At 43.9% G+C, this 21,527-nt stretch overlaps 2 protein-coding genes across 2 annotated transcripts; both read right to left on the bottom strand.

Annotated features, from left to right (window-relative positions):
* Window positions 1–1,373: 1,373 nt before the first annotated feature.
* LOC123057050 (DNA repair protein XRCC2 homolog) lies at window positions 1,374–13,257 on the bottom strand. The gene is made up of 11 exons (XM_044480220.1): window positions 12,985–13,257; window positions 8,316–8,600; window positions 5,857–6,004; window positions 5,367–5,509; window positions 4,664–4,734; window positions 4,381–4,437; window positions 3,385–3,525; window positions 2,123–2,228; window positions 1,889–1,925; window positions 1,638–1,747; window positions 1,374–1,540 (listed from the first exon to the last, which is right to left on the bottom strand). Exons 1-11 carry the CDS (start codon window positions 13,255–13,257, stop codon window positions 1,517–1,519), a joined length of 1,395 nt encoding a protein of 464 aa, XP_044336155.1. The 3' UTR covers window positions 1,374–1,516.
* Window positions 13,258–14,607: 1,350 nt separating this feature from the next.
* Window positions 14,608–15,633, bottom strand: LOC123058848 (pectinesterase inhibitor 28). The gene has a single exon (XM_044481528.1). It carries the CDS (start codon window positions 15,543–15,545, stop codon window positions 14,865–14,867), a length of 681 nt encoding a protein of 226 aa, XP_044337463.1. The 5' UTR covers window positions 15,546–15,633; the 3' UTR covers window positions 14,608–14,864.
* Between the last annotated feature and the right edge of the window lie 5,894 nt (window positions 15,634–21,527).

Here is a 21,527-nt window from a genome sequence, read left to right as displayed (position 1 = left end):
CGGCCGCTGCTTTCATCTGATGATTACAGCAAGTCAACATCACCATCTCAACTCACCAGTTGCGTGCATGGTTACAGAAAAACAGAGGGCGACATCTGATGTCAGTTGCAAGGCCGGCAGAAATAGACCATTGCCACTGGCAGCGGCTTGCATTTCCCTTTCGCCGGCTGATTGTACTACAATTCTAGTAGTAGTACTACATCATGTGATGCTATGCTGCACTAGAATAACAACAGTTTATTAAAAAAAGGCGAAATGCTAGAGTGGCTGAGAAATGACAAGCCACATTCCGACAACTAAGACCAAGACAGGGTGTGTATCTTCCTAGGAATGAACAAGAAACACCAGCTGGGGGCACAAGAATCTGCAACGGAATCCAAAGAGAATAGGTATGATTAATCAGACAGCTAGAAGCTTGGGTAGAGAACTCGCAGACAAAATTTATGTGGGAAACATGCGAAGATCACAGCATCAAATGAGATGTTTTTGGCAACAAGGTTTCTCATAGTGCTGGGCGGCGTGATGAACAAAAGACAATGGGCTGGTGATATATTAGTACATAAATAATAGTTTAGACCTAGGCTGAAAACTTGGTGAATGATTCCACGACAACTAGCCAAACAGTTGGCCTTGAACAAATCAACAAGTTAAATTTAGACCCTATTTATGTCCAACGCAGACCGTACCTATCCCCATACCCTATAAACTTAAGCCCCCCAGTTTCTGGGGCTCAGACGAGTCCTAAACTACGTGAATCTGTAAAACCCCTAGGAACAGAGGAAGCGACATCTATGATGGCATCATCAGGGTTGCTCGAATATGGGCTACTACATGACTAGGAAGGTCATACCAGCTGAATCACTGGTGCCTCTTTGAGCATATCACCTTGGTTTCTCCATCTCACCTTCTGATGTTAAGTTAAACAGCAAGTGTACTGCCTAATGACCATAGAAAAATGAAACGTCGTGAATTTGGGGGGAAAAATCGAACAGACATTTGAATGACAACAGTACTAAACAGCCATTAGCAGTTCAGAGAATATAAAGAAGCCAGACTTACTTTTCCCTGGAGCAATGTAAAATTGTAAATTATAATGTCAGGTCCCATCATGTGATCATGCCATGCCAAATATCAGAAGACAGCACAAACGGTTACCTGAACAAAAAAATTATCACATTCATCCGTATTTAAAAATGCTACTTCTTCTGTTAATAGTGCAAAATGATGTTCAGTTAGTCTACATTTGGGTTTTAGTGTGAAAAGTAGTCTCTTGCAACAACCAACAAAATATGAGTGTATGATTAAGTCATGCCAATTGTGAAATCAGTCAGAGGAAAACGGCAACCTTCAAAAGAATATCCCTGTTGCTTTTGGGTTCTGTGCCATATAATACCCGAGGACCAAGATAGAGATATTACTTAAGCATTTCCCATACATACGTTTATCACAGATCACAACAGTTCTGTCAGGAGGTCGGACAAGTCATGCTATCTGCCAGCACAGAAACTGATAGGCTTCACTGTATAAGGCCAACACCGTCCTGATCATTGGAAAGGAATCATCTAAGTTAAAACAAACATGGAAGTTGGCCAAACTGGTAAGGGAAACTAGAAAGAAAATAAGACCCAGAAGCTTACATCCTTGATATAGAACTTCTCTTTTGAGTTTAGGGAAGGCTGCACCCACTCACAAGTATGCACAGAAAGGATTGCATTTTCCTGCTCAGAGAAAAACCCTGGTTCTTGTGCTGTAAAGGACAATCCAGTAAGTTTGCAGTAATTAGATAATTTATAATATAAGTGACATTGGAGGGGGGGAAACCCTCCTCCCCCAGCTTGTCCTTAAAGAGGTCGTGAGGGTTGAACCGTAGAGAAGTGCATTTACCAACCTAAATCTTGCAACTTTATCCTGTGTGTAACAAATGTCTGTAAAACACAAGTTTAGAAAGCTTTTAGACCACTATGTATTTATCATTATTCAGATATTAGTAGAGATCACCTAGCAACATAAAGATGTGTGCACAGCAACGAATGAAAAGTAACTGAAGCTAACTGGTAATTTGTTGAAGAATTTATCATATGACATCAAACTAGCTTTTTGGTGAGGAAAGGATGGCACGGACCTGCCATGCAGATGGCATGTATTCGCGACATGAACCATTTCTTTCTTCTTCCCGTTTCGGATATCCCAAAGGTGTTGAATCCTCTGACATGTACTTTGGAGAACCCCTAAATACCATTAAAAAGGACAATCTATTTCAGGCTTCCTAGGAAAACAAGGCAGAGAAACATGTTGATTTTAAAAAAAGAAATTCATAGTACCTAGCAAACAAAACATTTAACACGGGTCATCACGTGAAATAAACTCTGCTGGTCGAAACAGTGGTCACAACTAAAATGGAAAGATTTAATGTCTTGGTAGAAACACACATGCCCAGATAGTACTGTTTTAGCGTTCTATGGTTGGAATAAATTTACATATTGCGAATTTGATTACATAAGAAATATAGGAAAAATATAGAAAAAAATCAATCACTATTTGCAAATTTCAGCTTCGCAATTCATTAGGTCCTGGCATCTCGCAATTAAGAAAGCACAACAACAAAAGCACATTCTCCTATTATTGCGGAGTGCAGACATGGAAGGGGTCGTAAGCCAAGAGAGTCATAACTCAAAAAATTGTTGAATGTGTGGATGGGTAGCTCAAACTATAGATTCTGAAAAGACAAAAAGGCGCTAAAGTTGTCCTGGAAACAATTATTTTGCTTAAATGGTTTGATACTGATAAGGAACTACTCAAAAGAGAAGTTTTACATTAAGGCACTACTCGACACTGTGCAGTACGTTGAAATACCTAATTCAACATGTTGGTGATATACTGATCGTGGATGGAGTATGATTTTTGGTTATATACTGCAACATGTTGAATTAGATAAAATGAAGTTAAGGTGAACAAACTGAAACCGCAATCAGGGTATCACCACCTGCCAGTGAAGAGTGCCTATTTTGCTCCGTTTTTCCATATTCAAACCACAGCAATGGTTTACTAAATGAATCAACTTTACCATACCTGATTACTGCATTCCAAGGTCTAAACACTACAGAAAAGGATTTTCTTTACCGGAAACAGTACTCTTGTACTGCATACATTCATAAATCTATAGAAAAGGTTTTGACTGTTCAGTACAAGAAAACATAATCTTAACATTCTATAATCTCAAGTTATCTAAGAAGTTCGACCTCCACGAATGATCAGCGAGATTCAAGCTGATTCGGTCAGTCCTAGCATCCAACATATACATTTACACAACAGCAGCAGAAATAGAGTGCACATTCTTAGGTCTCAAGTCGCAACAGTGTTTAGTGATAATAGATTATGGATTACCTTTGGAAGTCGTTTGATGTCGTGATTCCTTCACCATAAATAGGTGCCTTTGTGACCAACACCAAAATAGGTTGAAGTTGCAAAAACTTGTGTATCTCCTGGACAACAGTTTCGGTGATACTCTGAAATGATAGAGTTTTCCTGCAAAGACAGGTGTGAAAAGTTTGGCCAAGAAGCAGAGGGGTGTTACTAAGGGAGTGCTCAAGCATGGAAACGAGAAAAGGGATTATTCAGTAAAAAACGGAATTTGGTGTTTTTTCCTGCAGAGACATGATTCCTGAAAAATGCATAAAGCACCGAGGCCCCATTGCGCTCGCAAACTGCATATCTGTAATTAATTGAACCAGCTACTGTCCTGTTTTTTACACCCATAATGCACTTCTAAGATAAGTGTAAATACGCTGGAAATTTCTGGATTTGAAAAAATTGGGGATGTTTCCAGCACCGACATGTTTTTGACTTGGTTCATAACTCATAAGCATCATGATTACTATATATCTATATTCTGGCAATCTACATTGTTTGCATTGTTCCACTAGTTGCCTAGTTGGTCGTCGAAGTGAAAATCAAACGTACATTGTATTTTGTACTTATCATGATGCTTACTTTCTGCATTGATGATGCTTCTGATATTAGTTAAAAATATTGTTTTATTTTAACTATTACAGCTTAACTGTTAGGTTCTAACTTGTTGGTGTGTTTATACCATACTGTAACTGTTGATTTTATGTTTAGTTCCTATATGACGCACAGTATGACTGACTATTTTCATGTGACATACTACTCTTCAGTAGCATATATTTGAGATAATTCCTTATACCAAAGTAGAGATAAAGCTTTTTCCAATAGTCACATGTATACAGTGACTTCCACATAATACATGAAGCAATAACCAAATAAAGCATGCATGCCAAACCAACTGTTACTGAAGATATGTGCATAATAAGATCAGGAGGCTATCAAACTAGTATTGCATGTAATGTTTGTTGTGATCACCCTTTACTCTCTCTAGTAGGTTGAAGAGCACGATCTATCCAGTAGAATGCGCCAATGCTGTAAAAGGGGATATGTTACAGTAGAAAACAGTTAGCCAGCAACGTGATTGAAAAATACAGAAAAGAAGTGGATAAGCAAACACTATGATTCCACGGGAATGGAGCATAATTTGGTGATAACAATTTCAAGTATAAAAGGAGAAGCATCACTTTGATACAGTAGCTATAACTTCAATTGACCAGTTAAACAAAACCGAATAAATTCTAGGAAGCCAGCAACGTACCTGTCTAACATAAGGAAATATACACCAATATCAAAAATTTCGTTCCTGGCTTCAGATTGAGATTTTAGACTCTGTGAAGTCACCAACCAGATATAAGAAATACATCCATCTTACATAAACATGAAGGTATAGCTTATTATGGTATACCCCCTAGACTGTTGCAAGAGACAGGCATAAGTGTCTTGTTCGTAACTCATCCCACACATAGCACCCAATAACTTTCTCTGTGTTTTGTTCACTCTTACAAGTATCTTATTTTCGAACAATCAAGCTCCAAGCATCAAACACCTACATGATGATCCTAAATATGCTGTGTTGACATGCTGTACACACCACACATATAGTATTTATCAGATGATAATGATGTATGCTTACTCCCAAATGTGTGCGCTGCTACATGCCCAAGTTCTATCATTATCACCTTTTCAGCCAACATCCAATTGACTAAAAGGGTACCAAAAAACAAAATAACATGAAAGTTGCATGAATGGGCAGCCAATGGAAATGAGAAAATCTACATAGTTTTCTCTAGCTAGAAATAGAACCTTTGGCCACATAGCAATAATGCAACATGGCCATAGCTTATTTATATGTTTCAATTAATTTCTAAATCAAGTAAACCAAGGAACAGATAACAAAAATATGAACACATCACAAGAGTAGTAACATGCTCAGGTGTATGTCACAAACATATAGGACTTGCCTTCAAAGCAGCTATAAGTTCGGAACTATTGTAACAACGGACATACAGGAAACGCTTCATGCAATCAGAAAACAGTGTACTTTCAAACAAACGGAATTTATCTTTTGAACCATCAGTTTCAAATTCTTCATGATGCACTGAACCTGCAAAGTATGAGAAAAATGAAGACATTATTATAGGCACATCTCTGCTCCATGAAAACTGGACAGTATGTAGTGTAGATTATGAGCGCAGAGAGGCTAAAATCAATGCCGCAAAATCCAACTAGGCAACAACCAAACCACTGGTAATACAACAGAGAAACAGTGCCCATTAATCCAGTTCTACTCCAACCCTATGGGCAAAAAAAATTCACAGTGCACACTATTATAGGCACTATACAGATTATTTTTTTGGTGAGGAAAGAATTCTATATTTTAGCTTGAACTAAATTGGATAAGTCAGATTGACAAATTTGTAATGCAAATTTAATAATTTAAGTACAGTGTACCACAACCCGCCGCAATGCGCTTCCTGAGGATCTGAGCCAGCCGCAGCACATCAAATCGGCAGTCCAAGTCAATGTACATGACTGCTTTCCCCAGGCCGCCGAAATAGACACCTTCCCACTCCTTTGGTAGTATGCACTGCACTGCAGACTAACATACCAGCAATCACACACTGAGCTGAGATATTCCTTGCTGATCACAGCATTTTGCATCATTTCATATGAAAAAAAAATCAGGTGTTAAAACAGCATTGATTTAATCCACATTTGCATGTAACAAACACTGAAAGATTGCAGGTGTGCTAGTTCCAAGCGTATGAAGCACTGAAGGTACTGTTTCTTCCTTTTCTGCACACCGCCAATATGTTTCAGCAATGCCATGAACTTGTTTACTCTATACAAATTGCCCTGGTGCTGCATATATATCACACTTACTTTACAGTAAAGGTTACATTCTGAAGTCTGAACTGATATTATAGATGCAGATTGCCCCTGTGTTCATGCGACTTCATAAACACTCCTATCAACCAAAGCTTGCAGTGAACTGCTACAGTGTTTCCGGCTATAGATGTGAGCTGCAAGTGCGCGGTGTACTACCCTGTGGCGCTAAATGCAAACATTTCTTTGGGGGGAAAAGGTGTGTGAGCGCTGGAGTTTCGCTTACCATGAGGAGCAGCTGGGACTTGCCGGAGCCAGACGGGCCGGCGATCTCAACAACGTTTCCCGGGCGGAGCGGCGCGCGGTGGAGCGACGGCGGGAGGAGGATGGGGGGGCGCGTGGAGAGGGAGCGGGAGAGGAAGGCCGCCGCCGTCTCGTCTACGGAGAGCCAGTCGCGGGGCGGCCCCCCTCCTGCCCCCCCGGCCATGGCTAGGGTTCTGGAGCTCTCCTCCCCTCCTTTCCACCGGATTTTTGGGCGCTCGGCTGGATCGAGTTTGGCGCCCGTGGCTCTGTGAGTTTTGTGTTTGCGCGCGCTAGCCGATGTGGGGGATCGTACGGGAGACCGGCGGAGGGCGCGTGCCTCGCCGGTAGAGCATCATTTTGGATCCCGAAATTTCAAAAACAAAACTGATTTCTACAAGTTAAAAAAACTACGGAAATCTTATCTGGATGACATTTGCTGGGAGAGCAAGGCATTTTGAATGTTTTTCCTCATAGTAATAGTTATGTCGGGGGTGGCAGTTTCTTCAGAGCAACATTGCATTTTCTGGAAGGATGACAATTTTTAGCCTTCTTTTCAGAAAATGTCATATGTTGGTCACCAGCTAAAACTGCCATTAAAATGCCGCAAATGTCAGCAAGATAAAAGGGTCCAAAAACTATAGGTATGTTTTCTATCCATCTGGAAAATGTTTTTTTAGGGGTCATTTGTAAAATGTTGTTAGATGATACATACGCCCCCCCCCCCCCGGTCTTATAGTTATTATAATCGATATATGAATAGGAGTGTTATATGATATATGATGATCGTTGTGGTGGGAATATATGATGACTTGTAGGCTACATTAAAACGACATATCTGTGGCCAAAACTAAGTAATCCCACTTTAATCTAAGTATTTTTATATGAAACATGTATTAAAAATATGTAGATGGAAATTTGTATGCAATATACTAGACATATATGTGTACATACATGATTTTTCACAAATTTTAGGGTCTAAAAAGGTGAACACGAAAATGTGAAACATGGTCCCACGCACCCATTATGAATAGTTAATTCAAGAAACAAATACTAGGAAAATTAGTTATTTTTTGTGTAACATACATGGTTGACTGGCATATGAAGTTTCACGAAAAAATGACATCCTTGGTATTCTAAGCTAAATGACAAAATTGAAAAGTGTATTCAAAAACACTCTTTGACGGAATAACAAGGCCGGCTTGTGTTTCATTTATTAAGAAATACCACTAGTGTCATTCTTTCATGAAACTCTTTAAAAATGGATGCAAATGCTTTCCCTCGTCCATTAATTCAGAGAAATAGAGTGTTTCGTTTACAAATACAACACTCAAGTATCCAACAACAAAAGATAAAGATCACTACTCTCCCATGCATTATTAGTCCCAAATGTCCGCACCCGCGATGAACCAAAGCGTTTGTATCTTTCTTGATACCCTTTGTGAAGGTTGTGGCTATGAAGATGCAATTACATGATGGTTGGTTGCTCCCGGCCTAATGTTGCGGTCAGGGCATCTACAACGCCGGGCGCTAGGCCTGGGCGCTAGGATAAATTTCCTCAAGGAGGATTGTATCTTTGATGAACCAAAGCGTTTGTATCTTTCTTGATACCCTCAAGGAGGATTGCCATCGGTGCGGACTTGTAGCGAAAGACCCTAACATTTCTTTTATTCCAAAAGGTCCAAATTAGAAACATGGCGAGGGAGGCCATCGCACTCCTATTCAGGATGTTGCAAACATTTCTTTGGGGGGGAAAGGTGTGTGAGCGCTGGAGTTTCGCTTACCATGAGGAGCAGCTGGGACTTGCCGGAGCCAGACGGGCCGGCGATCTCAACAATGTTTCCCGGGCGGAGCGGCGCGCGGTGGAGCGGCGGCGGGAGGAGGATGGGGGGCCGCGTGGAGAGGGAGCGGGAGAGGAAGGCCGCCGCCGTCTCGTCTACGGAGAGCCAGTCGCGGGGCGGCCCCCCTCCTGCCCCCCCCCGGCCATGGCTAGGGTTCTGGAGCTCTCCTCCCCTCCTTTCCACCGGATTTTTGGGCGCTCGGCTGGATCGAGTTTGGCGCCCGTGGCTCTGTGAGTTTTGTGTTTGCGTGCGCTAGCCGATGTGGGGGATCGTACGGGAGACCGGCGGAGGGCGCGTGCCTCGCCGGTAGAGCATCATTTTGGATCCCGAAATTTCAAAAACAAAACTGATTTCTACAAGTTAAAAAAACTACGGAAATCTTATCTGGATGACATTTGCTGGGAGAGCAAGGCATTTTGAATGTTTTTCCTCATAGTAATAGTTATGTCGGGGGTGGCAGTTTCTTCAGAGCAACATTGCATTTTCTGGAAGGATGACAATTTTGAGCCTTCTTTTCAGAAAATGTCATATGTTGGTCACCAGCTAAAACTGCCATTAAAATGCCGCAAATGTCAGCAAGATAAAAGGGTCCAAAAACTATAGGTATGTTTTCTATCCATCTGGAAAATGTTTTTTTAGGGGTCATTTGTAAAATGTTGTTAGATGATACATACGCCCCCCCCCCCCCGGTCTTATAGTTATTATAATCGATATATGAATAGGAGTGTTATATGATATATGATGATCGTTGTGGTGGGAATATATGATGACTTGTAGGCTACATTAAAACGACATATCTGTGGCCAAAACTAAGTAATCCCACTTTAATCTAAGTATTTTTATATGAAACATGTATTAAAAATATGTAGATGGAAATTTGTATGCAATATACTAGACATATATGTGTACATACATGATTTTTCACAAATTTTAGGGTCTAAAAAGGTGAACACGAAAATGTGAAACATTGTCCCACGCACCCATTATGAATAGTTAATTCAAGAAACAAATACTAGGAAAATTAGTTATTTTTTGTGTGACATACATGGTTGACTGGCATATGAAGTTTCACGAAAAAATGACATCCTTGGTATTCTAAGCTAAATGACAAAATTGAAAAGTGTATTCAAAAACACTCTTTGACGGAATAACAAGGCCGGCTTGTGTTTCATTTATTAAGAAATACCACTAGTGTCATTCTTTCATGAAACTCTTTAAAAATGGATGCAAATGCTTTCCCTCATCCATTAATTCAGAGAAATAGAGTGTTTCGTTTACAAATACAACGCTCAAGTATCCAACAACAAAAGATAAAGATCACTACTCTCCCATGCATTATTAGTCCCAAATGTCCGCACCCGCGATGAACCAAAGCGTTTGTATCTTTCTTGATACCCTTTGTGAAGGTTGTGGCTATGAAGATGCAATTACATGATGGTTGGTTGCTCCCGGCCTAATGTTGCGGTCAGGGCATCTACAACGCCGGGCGCTAGGCCTGGGCGCTAGGATAAATTTCCTCAAGGAGGATTGTATCTTTGATGAACCAAAGCGTTTGTATCTTTCTTGATACCCTCAAGGAGGATTGCCATCGGTGCGGACTTGTAGCAAAAGACCCTAACATTTCTTTTATTCCAAAAGGTCCAAATTAGAAACATGGCGAGGGAGGCCATCGCACTCCTATTCAGGATGTTGCTTTCAGGCATGTTGATCCACCACTCTTCAGTAGAGCGCTCCAAGTTGGAGCCACTCCCTCACCAACCCCCATGGCCTCAGGTTGTACTGATATTTGTGAAGTGTGAAGTGATTTTTTGCTATTTTTTGCAAAAAGGGCATTGCCTGCAATTTGGTCAACTGTGCTTAGCCAACCTATCTGTGGTCCAAATCCTATTTTGGATGGCCAACTAAACAAAAATTTAACCTCCTCGAGTGCCTGAGCTTTCCAAACTGACCTTTCTGTGGAGGTGCGGGTTGCACCCAAGAATTGCGCCTTATTGGCGGAGGCCGCCGAGTAGTGGCCGCTAGTCGTGTGCTTCCAAATGATGCCATCATCGATGTCATCCTATCGTCGGAGGCTGATGAATAGTGGCCACTGGTCGCGTGCTTCCAAGTGATATCGTATTCAGTGTCCTCTTGAAGTTGGACATCACAGAATATGTAACTCTACACATGACTAGAATGACGACTAAGTTTGATACCCCAACTTATCATATTTATTTGATTTTTTTTCTAGTGTGTTGTTTAGATTCACTATTCACATGGGTAGCGTGGAACCATATTTACTTTTGTATTTTCGCCGAAAATATGTTTTAACTTTTTTTAGACAAAAAGAGTTGGTTGTAACCCGCGCACCAAATGGCTTTTCCACGCTTTTTGTTAGTAGCTAGGACGAACATCTTCTCGTCATGTTGTGCACTTTATTTGGTTGCCTGCATTGCACCATTGGATCGTCTGCTACATGTTGCTTGGTTGATAGCACTTGTGAAGGTTGTGGCTATGAAGATGCAATTACATGATGGTTGGTTGCTCCCGGCCTAATGTTGCGGTCACCCTTCTTATTGGTAGTGGTGACCTTACCACAAAGCACAATACACGAGTAGTATGAAATACATCATTTTTGTCCTAGCTAGTAAACAAATGGCAATTCGCCCTAGCTACTCATAAACGGCGGTACCAAATTAAAGGTCTTATAGATAGAGGGGGGCGAAGTTCATCACTGCGATAAAAAGGGGGAGTTCACCATCCCCATCTTATCTTCTTCTTCACATTCTCATGTTTCTTCTTCATCATCTTCCTCTTCCTCTTTTTCTTCGGAACCTTGTGTATCCTCTGTTAGCCCATATTGTCTGAACCCACTCTAATATTTTGCTCTTTAAAGCTTCATTTTCAATTGTCTCCATGCTATGGACGAAGTCAACATCATCAGTCATCACTTTTTCCGGCACAATACTCATCAAGACCCTAGTCTAAGATCCAACTATGGAGAATATGAAGAAAAAAAACTTAGTCTGCATGGGGGAAGGGATGGAATGCCTTCTAACCATGGATCTTAAATATATTTTTTTTGCGGTTGCTTAAATCTATTATTCAAAGCACCAAATGTCCTCTTAATCGTAACTCTAAGGCTGGAGTATGTGAGACCGAACAATTCGACAACAGTCTTAGAATAGTTCCTAGCAGAGAACTCATTGAGATGGTGCTTGGTTTTCCTAAAGGGTGGAAGAACCCCATGCCAACATGCATATCCAACATCTCCTAGATAGAGGGATATTGATCACATCAGGTCGATCCATGTTGTTAGCAAGAATGCTAACATCATGAGTCGATGCTTCCCAACCAAGTAAAACGTATGTAAACTTAAGATCGAAATCAACAACAACAAGCACATTCTGACTTGTGTAGTGCTTTTCTACTCCTGTATGTTGTAGCATGGGATCTTGATGCTCTAACGGTCAAATTCTTCGCACACAGGTGACCGCTTGAAATTTCCATTGACCACTAGGTTCATCTCGTTGTTTCACACGACTTTTGTGTTGTATGCTTTTTGTTTCAATGGTTGTAGACGAGTAGATCCATGTCTCCCTACTAGACTGTACATATATGTGCATGTTTCTTTGGACGAATTTCAGCAGATTCTTCACACACAATCGACCGTTTGAAATTCTCTTTAACCATTGGCTTCATCTCGCCATTTCACATGAATTCCGCGTTGTAAGTTCTCTATTTCGACACACGTGTTCACCTATTGTATTGTGCTATAAGGGACTAGCTAGGTGTTAGTCACCTTCTGTGACCGTTAGATGCGCATAAGAGGGTTGTTGCACCTTCTACCTCGAGCCGACCTTTCTCTTCTTCCTTCAACACCTGATCTCATGTGAAGTAAGTTTATCACGTGAATAAGAGGTGATATTAATCATCTGTGCGCACGTAATCAAACAACATCACGTGCATCTGGGGAGCAAATGTTTGCAACCAAACATCATGCGTGTGTTTCTTCTCAGCCATGTTGGGGAGGATGCATGCAACCAAACTAAGTGAAAACATGCTTTTTTTGCCCTCATTACCTTTCAACCATAGTGCAGGGTGGCAAAAAAACGATGCAGACAACCAAACATGCTTGTAGTACGCGTCACGTGAGGCACCAAACTCCTTGTTCATGAAAAAGCGTTGAGCTTGACTTGTTTGGACACCGGCCGGCGAAAATTGCTTTTGGAGGTCGAGCTCCATGGAGGTTGTTTTATGAAAAATTCAAAATTCATTTTTTATGTTTAAAAATTATAAAAAACTATAGATATACTACATGGAGGCATAATGTACATATGTGTAAATTTTCACAATAAAATACGTTGAAACGAGGGTTATGCAAAAAAAACATGCCTTTTTTTCGCGAATACGCAAAAGGCTTGCGTATCATTGCATTGATAGGTAGAGATATCAGTTATAGTACAAGTTTGAGACGAGAGGGGAGGTTTGCCTAGCTAGTACACATGGATGGCATGCAGCGGCAGCCATGGCGCACATGGAGAAGTGGGTGCGCCGACCACAAAGTCCCTAGGCTACGTCTCGGGCATGATAAGCGCGAGACATGTGGCACCCGCGCATCCCATAGTCTTGCCTCCTCCAGGATGTCGTTGACAGCTCGGCTGGCAGAAGGGTTGCCGCCGTGGAAGATGCAACCATTGCGGTGCTTGCAAAGCCACCAATCCGTGAGGATGGTGATGGAGGTGAGCCTACGCCGAAGACAACGCGGTGTGGCGGCGATGGCTGAGGTGAGCCAGGCAATGAACTCGTCATTTTGGCCCGGGAGCGCGGCGGTGGAGTGGCACCAAGGGAGCACCTCATGCCAAACTTGGTGGGAGAAGGAACAGCCTGCGAGGAGGTGTTGCATCGTCTCGGGCTATTGGTCGCAGAGGAGACATGTAGGCTCATGGGGTAGAGCATGTCGCGCGAGGCGGTCGGCCATCCAACATCGGCCAAGGAGGGCCAGCCAGATGAAGAACTCGATGTGCAGCGGCGCCCAAGATCGCTAGGTGATGCGCCAGTGGGGGTCTTCTGTGGAACCAATGAAGAGGGATTGGTAGCTTGAGCGCGCGGTGTAGGAGCCGGAGGTCCGAGCGTGCCCTGGATGTCCATGATCCAGGCGCAGTTGTGAAGGTCGTCGCACACAGATAGCGACTTGCGCCGCCGCTTGGGGCCCTGGCATGGACAACGGACGCGATCTCAACAATGGACTGTCCATCGAGCCAATGGTCCTCCCAGAATTTGCATGTGCACCCGTTGCCGAGTGACCAAGAGGTGGAGGCCAGAAAGAAGGCCTGGACGTCAAGGCAGTGTAGGATGTGGAGGTGCTGCCATGGGCGAGAAGCAGTGGCGAAACTAGCAGCCAGTCACGCCTAGGGCTGAGCAAGTTTGAACTACAAATTCTTGAAATTTTGAGTACTTTGTAGAAAGAAATTACAAGGGATCTTGGTACTAAGCCTAGGGCTATAGCCCTAGTTGCCCTAGGCTTGTCTCCGTCACTGGCGAGAAGGGTCGGTCCTCTGAAGCCACAACCAGCGGGTATGGAGGGAGATGCCCACACGCCGGAGATCGGGGATGCCAAGGCCACCAAGGACGACGGGCCGGCACACCCGACGCCAATTGACAAGGCAGTCGCCACTGCTCGCGTACTTGCACCCATAACAAAATCCATGGTTTTTCAGCATATGATACCGTTCATCCCCAAAGTTCACTATTTTGTTTTTTTGTAAAGGTCGTAATTCAAGGTATTTCGCCGTGAATTTCTACACACATACATTTCATCCTTACATACATGCATTTTTAGAATTTTTTAAACCAAAATGTTTTTTTTTTAAAATCGGCCACCATGAAGCTGGGTCACCAAAACACCCTCCTCACCGGCGGGCTTCATGTCTCCTCCTGGAGAGCTGCCCCAGTTGCAACTTGCGAGACGTGCATTATTCGCCGCAGTTGCCAAGATCGAGAACATGCGATGGTCGAGCGGAGGCACTCGTTCACCATGGGTTGGTTCGCTGGGGACGGCCTCATCCACACAGGAGACAGCCCATGCAATCGTTGAACAAGACGAGTGGGGATGCCGCCATGGAGACAGACATATTCCTCCCCAAGCAGTAGAGACAATATGTATGCGGATGGCGTCAAAGAAGAAAAGTACGTGATCGGCCTTTTCATTAATGGCCGCTGCCCGCCTTGTCTCGACATCTCAGTCTTGGATCCATCTTTTTAGTTTCTTGCCGGAAACCCTCAACTCAAATTCTGTGTGCCAACATGCACTCTCAAAGTTACACAGCAGTAGTGCCAGTACACTCCGGTTTACGCTCGATAATGATACTATTACAGTGGAGCAGTTTACTACAGGAGTACGTAATCTGCATGCCAAAACGCACGCGATTATTCGTCTGACGGGAAATTTAAAATTACGATGCGTGCGATAAACAGAATAGGTTCAGGCGGGATCAAGGGGGCTGTGGCAGGCTAGGCGAGGAGCGTGATGATGTCGATGACGACGGTGCAGAGGTGCTCCAGCGCCTGCTCCCGCCGGGCCAGCTCCACGGGGTAGGGCACCCGCTTCCTCCGGAACAGCGTCCGGCACACCGCGGGGTACTCGGCGGCGGCGCCCACGTGCACGAACGCGTAGTCGTACGCCTCCTCGCCCACCGACTCCCGGGCCTCCAGCAGCGCCTCCCGCGCCTCGCCGTACTTGCCGGCGCAAGTCCGCGTCAGGAGCGCCGGCACCTGCTGCGCGCGCCCGTCGCTGCCCGTCTCCGGGGCGCCCGAGGCGGCCCAGGTGGTGTTGGCGAGCGCCGACGCGGTGGCGGAGGCGTTGGCGGCCGCCGCGGAGACGGCGATGGCGCACATGCCGCGGAGGTCGGCGGTGGAGCTGGCCGGGTCCGCCACGAGCGCGGCCACGCACAGGTCGTAGTAGGTGGTGGCGTTGCAGGTGGACTGCACCAGCGCGCGCACCGCCGGCCCCAGCGGCGCGCCCCCCTGCTTCTGCTTGTTGTTCGAGTTCGGCTTGCCGGGCTGGGATGGTATCGTTGGTACCGTTGCTGTTGCTGCCGGTGCCGCGCCTGCAGTACATGCGACGGAGAGGAGAAGCAGGGGCAGGAGCAGGAGCAGTGGCAGCAGAGCAGATGAGGGCGCCATTGTTGCCATACTGTCTCTCAGTCACTGTCAGTGGTGTGTGCACTGTGCAGTGGTGAAGAGCTTACACATGAATGGATGGGTGTAACTCAGCCAGATTTGGCATGTATATATACAGATGCTCCGGGTCCGGGATGAGACATGCATGCTTGCTTCGATCGATCTTTTGCTGTTGGAGCGATCGAATTTGATGAGCATCGGTTCACGGACGAACGGGCGCCACTTGCTTTTGGATGTCGCTTAGCTCGCTTCACGTGAATCGGTGATCTTGCACATCTCATCGTCCATCCAAGGACAATAAGAGAGAGGCGATTGGAGGAGGCAGCTCTTTTTTTTTTTGGAAAACAAGGAGGCACCTCAACATACGCATAAAGCCTGGCCCAGCCCAGCCCAGCCCAAAGGCCGGTTCGACGGTCGTTTTGCCGGTCGGCTGCAATGGTGGTGGATCCCGCGAATGATATGTATCGTGAAATAGGAACCTTTCAAAGATCTTCCATTTTCTCTAGTGATGGTCAAGGGCGGATCCAGCCCAGCCCAGCGCCCCGGCCCCCCTTCGTATACTGCAACTAGTTAACGAGCGCTCCTTCGGGAGGCTCGCAACGATTAGCGTCACTTGGCGCGCTCTCAGCCATTCGTCACGTGTCGCGCTCTGGACGCTTCCTTCAGATTTTGTTTTTTATTTTTCCGCACGCATTTTTGGCTTTTAAACGGTTTTTCTCTGGGTTTTTTCGACGTTTTGGTTTTTCCTCGGTCTTCCTTAGCTTTTCGATCAAATATTTTTTGCACGAAAAAAACGTGTTTTTTTTTCACGAAAGTCACGGTTTTTTTTTCGCGAGAGGCACGGTTGTGCTTTAGCGAGAGTCACGGCCGTGCCTTTCGGAAACGAAAAAAACAGGTTTTCTGTTTTAATTTTCTTTCGCGAGAGTCACAATTTTGCTTCCGTGAGAGGCACGGTTGTGCTTTCGCGGGAGTCACGGCCGTGCCTCTCGGAAAGGGAAAAACAAAAGGCGTTTTCTGTTTTTTTTCTTTCGCGAGAGTCACGGTTTTGCTTCCGCGAGAGGCACGGTTGTGCTTTTGCGAGAGTCACGGCCGTGCCTTTCAGAAAGGGAAAAATACGCATGTTCTGTTTTTTCTTTCGCGAGAGTCACGGTTTTGCTTCTGCGAGAGGCACGGTTGTGCTTTCGCGAGAGCCACGGCCGTGTCTCTCGGAAACAAAAAAAACGTGTTTTCTGTTTTTTTTCCTTCCACGAGAGTCACGGTTTGCTTCCAGGAGAGGCACGGGTGTGATTTCGCGAGAGGCACGGTCGTGCCTCTTTCGGAAAGAGAAAAAAACCATGCTTCCGATTCGATTTTTTCGCCTGTTTTTTTTCATTCAGTTTTTTCATGGAAAAAAGTTCGTCAAAACCTATCAACATGGGATCTAGTTTTGAAGATCTCGATATGAGAAATCCAATGATGAAAACGGTTCAAGATTTGGACGTACTGTTTAAAAGATAAAATGTTTTGAATAAACGGATCTACAAAAAAAAAGAAAACTCTCAGGTTGCGACAAGTGGCGCGCTGCATGTGCGCCACTTGTCGCGACTTGAGAAAGTAGAGTGTTCTTTGCAACGAGTACTCCTTAATTAGTGATTTCGGTATTTTCGCTACAGCCCACAAAGGAAATGGGCCTCACGCCCCAGGCCTGCCCCCCGGCCTGGGGCCTAGATCCGCCACCGATGGTGACAAATGACGCATTGTGTGTACTCCCTCCCTTTCTAAATACTAGTAAGTATGCACGTGCAAATGCACGTTTCGACTAATATTACAAAACATATCTAAGAAAAAACATAGACAGGCCAAAAAGAGCACTGAATATATTTTCCCAGTGGAGCACGTCATTCATCATAACCAACTCCATATTCTAAGAACAAATCAAAAAGGCTGGTAACATAAACCAATGCATCCATCCACAAAACAAGCTCTGCTTCTTCACATCAGACATCCACAAGCATATAAACCAACGATTAAAAATGATCACATTCAGTTAACAGGAGAGTATATTGGGTTGCAAAATACACAACATCATAGCACAAGGATTCTAAATTTCTAAATACCACACTGAATTACGATAACAATGAAAATAAAGATAGAGGCATTGAGAAATGCAAGACCGTTGCACTATATCACTCCAGTATTGTTCCATGGACAGGGATGCTCCTAGGCTTTATTGTTATCTTGAAAGAAAATCTAGCATGAAAGTCATCTTTACTCGGAAAAAGCACAGGAGCTCCCTGAACCTACAGATTGCACCCTTTGTGTTAGTCAAGTCCGAAAAATAGCTAGGCATTGATAGTCACGATTGTACCTTGTAATCAAGTTCTTTGCTTCATCGATATCTTGGTTGAAGTGTTCCATGAAAATCTAAACTATACTGGAAAAAAAAATCAAAGCCTTTATATTCCTAGATGATAGGAAACAATGTAGTTATTGCTGAATTTCACTGGAAACGATGTAGTTGTTGAAAGTCACTGGAAACAGTGTTGTTGTTGATTCACGAAATCATCATGTTCCAAACAGGGTCTTGCAGTATAGGAAAAGACCTTCCGGAATTCCACACAATGTTTTAGATCCTTATAGCTGGACTTGTACGCAGCAGTCAGAGTCGTTCAGATGTTGGTCAGCTAGCTTTAGGAGAAACATAATCACACACTATCTGAGTCGACTGTTATTCATCTTGACAGTAAGGCACAATATTCATAAAATTCCTATTATGTTTCTTCGTGCCAACACTTCAACCTAGAACAGTAAAAAAGATATTATGTATAGTCCTTACATTCAAATAGTCCAAAAAACATAAAAAAGCAGGAAACCATTGGCATAAATGACCTGCATACAATCCTCTGAAGTCTGCAATATAATACCAATTGGCAGGCCAACATTCAGAGAAGCATGTACTGAATTTAGGTTGTAGTTCATAGAACCATGCACTGAACTTAGCTTGTAGAGATTCAAAGAAGCATGAGTGGAGGAGCCGAGTCTACCTTTTCCTATTATCACTTGGGATGTCTCTATTTTTCTGTTAGGGTCAAGACGTGCTCAGGGTCTTGTTGATCTAGAACATGTTGACTATCCGACTTCCATGCTGCAAAAGATAGGCATCTCCCAAATTATGTTGCCAAAATTTATTTATTTTTGAACCAAGATGGATATCAATCCTCCCAATCATGTGCTTACTTATATAACATAAGAGATTAGAGGTATGTTCAGTGCCATGCATTCAGTTTCATGCAAAACACATAAGCTCTACACTGTAGGTCGTTGTATTTACTTTCACTCGGTATATTAAGCAATAGGAGCACAATTGCAGTCCTTTTCTTTGTTACACCCTGTTTCCAGTCAATCACAACTTGAAGAGACAAACCTCAAGAATCTGAATTCATGAGGTCAACTGAATTTAAAATATTGGAACTAACAAATATTCAGCCTGGTGATATTGTTAATTTGTTATAAATGTGTTAACCTATAGAAAGAAAGTGAATAAGCAGCATACTTGTCCATTGTTTTCTTTTGAGGGCAAGAAAGTAGAAATACCTCTACTGGACCCCTCAAGTGCTAAAAGTGATCACTGCCCTTGTGTTTGGACTTCTTATACTCACGGTTATTGTGCAAGTACGCATCCCTTTGTTCAGCTGTCATCATTGAGTATCATTCTCTATCACGGAGTCATTCCTTCTCAGAAGATGCATTTAGTTGCTTTGATGCTATTCAGTGCTGCTCATGTGAAACCAAATATTCACCACATGTTAGGTACAAAGTCGATCATTGTTAGTAATTTTATGTGGATAAAAGTACTTGTCATTGTACCTGTCATCTGAACGGAGCAGCCTGAGATATTATTTGTTGGATTGTGCAGATGCAAACACTTTGCATATTTCTTTTGTTGGATTGTGCAGATCCAGTTGAGCAATCCCTATAGCAGTCCCTAAAGTTGCAAGTAATATAGGTGGGAAAATACCTGGAGATAACAACGAGGGTGTGTCAACCGATGGCAAGAGGCACGACGTGGTCGGACAGGGCGGGGCGGCGAGTCGCTAGGCAGACCAGGCGTTGCAGATGCTGGCGGTAGCTCATATGCGGGGACGGAGATTTCCTGCTCCCCTGATTAACTTTTTCAACCATGTCACCAACAATCAGAGGCTGGCCATTGTAGTAGGAATCCCTGGCTTGCGATGAAGGATCATACAAGATTATACAGGTAGTCATGATGATGAAATCGGCTCACATAATGTTCAGTTGGTTCCAGCTTCGTGTTATGAAGGTGAATCAGAATATAATTTTTGCACTTAATTTCAGATTAATAGTGAAGTATAGTTGAAGCTACTAAAAAGCCAAGTGTGCAATCTGATGGAATGGACATGAGCAGGAGCTAAGTGGATCGAACCTGGCGGTAGAGTATTTATAGGCCCGACGGCCCCTCCCACGCGGTCGCCGCACCAACCCCACAGCCCATCCAGGGTGCCCGCGGCCGGCCGAGGCGTCCGTTTCCGGGGGCGACTAGGGCGGGGAAGCGCGTCCTGGCCGGCCAGGGTGTTGTGGCTCTCGCGCGCGGAGCTCTGGCTATCGGGCGGTGCTCGAGGGATGCGTCTCCGGCAGCGGGGCGGGGCGGGGACGAGCCAAACCTCAGGCCTCATCGGCTGGGGCGGGGCTGCGGTGGCGGTTCCTCATTCGTTTCCAATAGGACGTCGGGGCCAACAGTGAGGGGCGGCGTGTGGGGCGGACGGCATGCCAGGGGCGGGATGCGAGCGCCAGGGAGGGCGACGATGAGGGGAGGAGGCAGTGGGGCACCGGGGAGGTGAGGCACCAAGCGGGAGAGGAGGGAGGTTGGGGATGGAGAGCTCCTATGCGTGCGAACGTGAGAGGAGGGGAAGTTGTGCGCGGCAGGGGATAAGAATCGTGCATGAGATCGGGATAGCAGTTTTTCAGAAAGGGAAGCAGGAGTTTAGGAGTGGCAGGGTGGGTAATTAAAGTGTAAAACGTGTTTGATGTTGTTGGGGTGGTTTAGTCCATCCGATTCTATGATTCGACGGATGAGATGATTTGGTTCTCCGCCCTCTCGTCCTTTTATAGGAGTAGTAGATAATCCATTTTAGAGATTTTAATATGGACTACATACGCGGAAATTCCTTTTGGAGCTCGGCCTCGAGTGAGGCCTCCAAATTCAAAATTGCAATTTCATTGAAATTCATATTTTTACATTTCAAAAAATTCTAAAGAAAAATATAGATATACATGAAGGTATAACACACATGTGTATAAATTTTCAGTTCAAAATACATTGAAATGGGGGCTGTGCAAAAAAGACAAATCTGAGGTTATTTAACACATGATACTATTCATTTTCTCAGGCCATGAATTTGTCTTTTTTGTATAGGTCGCAACTCAAGGTTGTAAGTGCATCTAGCGCACCTTAATGATTTTTGGTGTATTGGAGACTTATAGGTTAAGGGACTGATGCATTTGTGAGTGTACACAGGTCTATAAGTCTATGAGGAGTTTGATATTTACAGAGAAAGTCGACCCCTAAAAATGAAGTTCTTCAACTGAATACTTTGGATTTTTGAAGACTTTCTGAAGACTTTAAAAGTGAAGAAATTGATGTGATCCTGAAGACTTGATATTCATTCGAGGAACATGAAGCGCGAATACTTTTGTTTTCGTAGTTTCATTTTCTGTTTCTTGAGTCATAGGAAACACCATATTGTTAAAGGGGGTCGAGGAAATACTAAGGAAAATTTTTCAACTGATACTCAATTCAAATCCTACACCTATCAATTCCTTCGAGTAAAGCCATTGAAAATCTCATACAGCTCAGTCAATTTCTTTAGTGACAGAGACGAAGTTCTTCTGGTCTCTGAGGCATTTGTTCTGACTGAGGAGTTAGGAATTCGCCAGTGCAGATTGCCTACACAGTGAGGAACATAATAGCCCTGAGGAATTTGATACTCAAAATTC

This window comes from Triticum aestivum, chromosome 3A (assembly GCF_018294505.1).
Source record: "Triticum aestivum cultivar Chinese Spring chromosome 3A, IWGSC CS RefSeq v2.1, whole genome shotgun sequence".
NCBI lineage: Eukaryota > Viridiplantae > Streptophyta > Magnoliopsida > Poales > Poaceae > Triticum > Triticum aestivum.
The sequence above is the reverse complement of the archived record's forward strand: the minus strand, read 5'-3'. Positions and strand labels throughout refer to the sequence as shown.

Coding starts and splice junctions, on each gene's coding strand:
- LOC123057050 (XM_044480220.1), bottom strand. CDS start 13,257: ATGCAACACCTCCTCGCAGGCTGTTCCTTCTCCCACCAAGTTTGGCAT. Junction 8,601..12,984: donor TCAACGACATCCTGGAGGAG/GCAAGACTATGG, acceptor CAAAACTCACAG/AGCCACGGGCGCCAAACTCG. Junction 1,748..1,888: donor GATAAAGTTGCAAGATTTAG/GTTGGTAAATGC, acceptor TGTCCTTTACAG/CACAAGAACCAGGGTTTTTC.
- LOC123058848 (XM_044481528.1), bottom strand. CDS start 15,545: ATGGCAACAATGGCGCCCTCATCTGCTCTGCTGCCACTGCTCCTGCTC.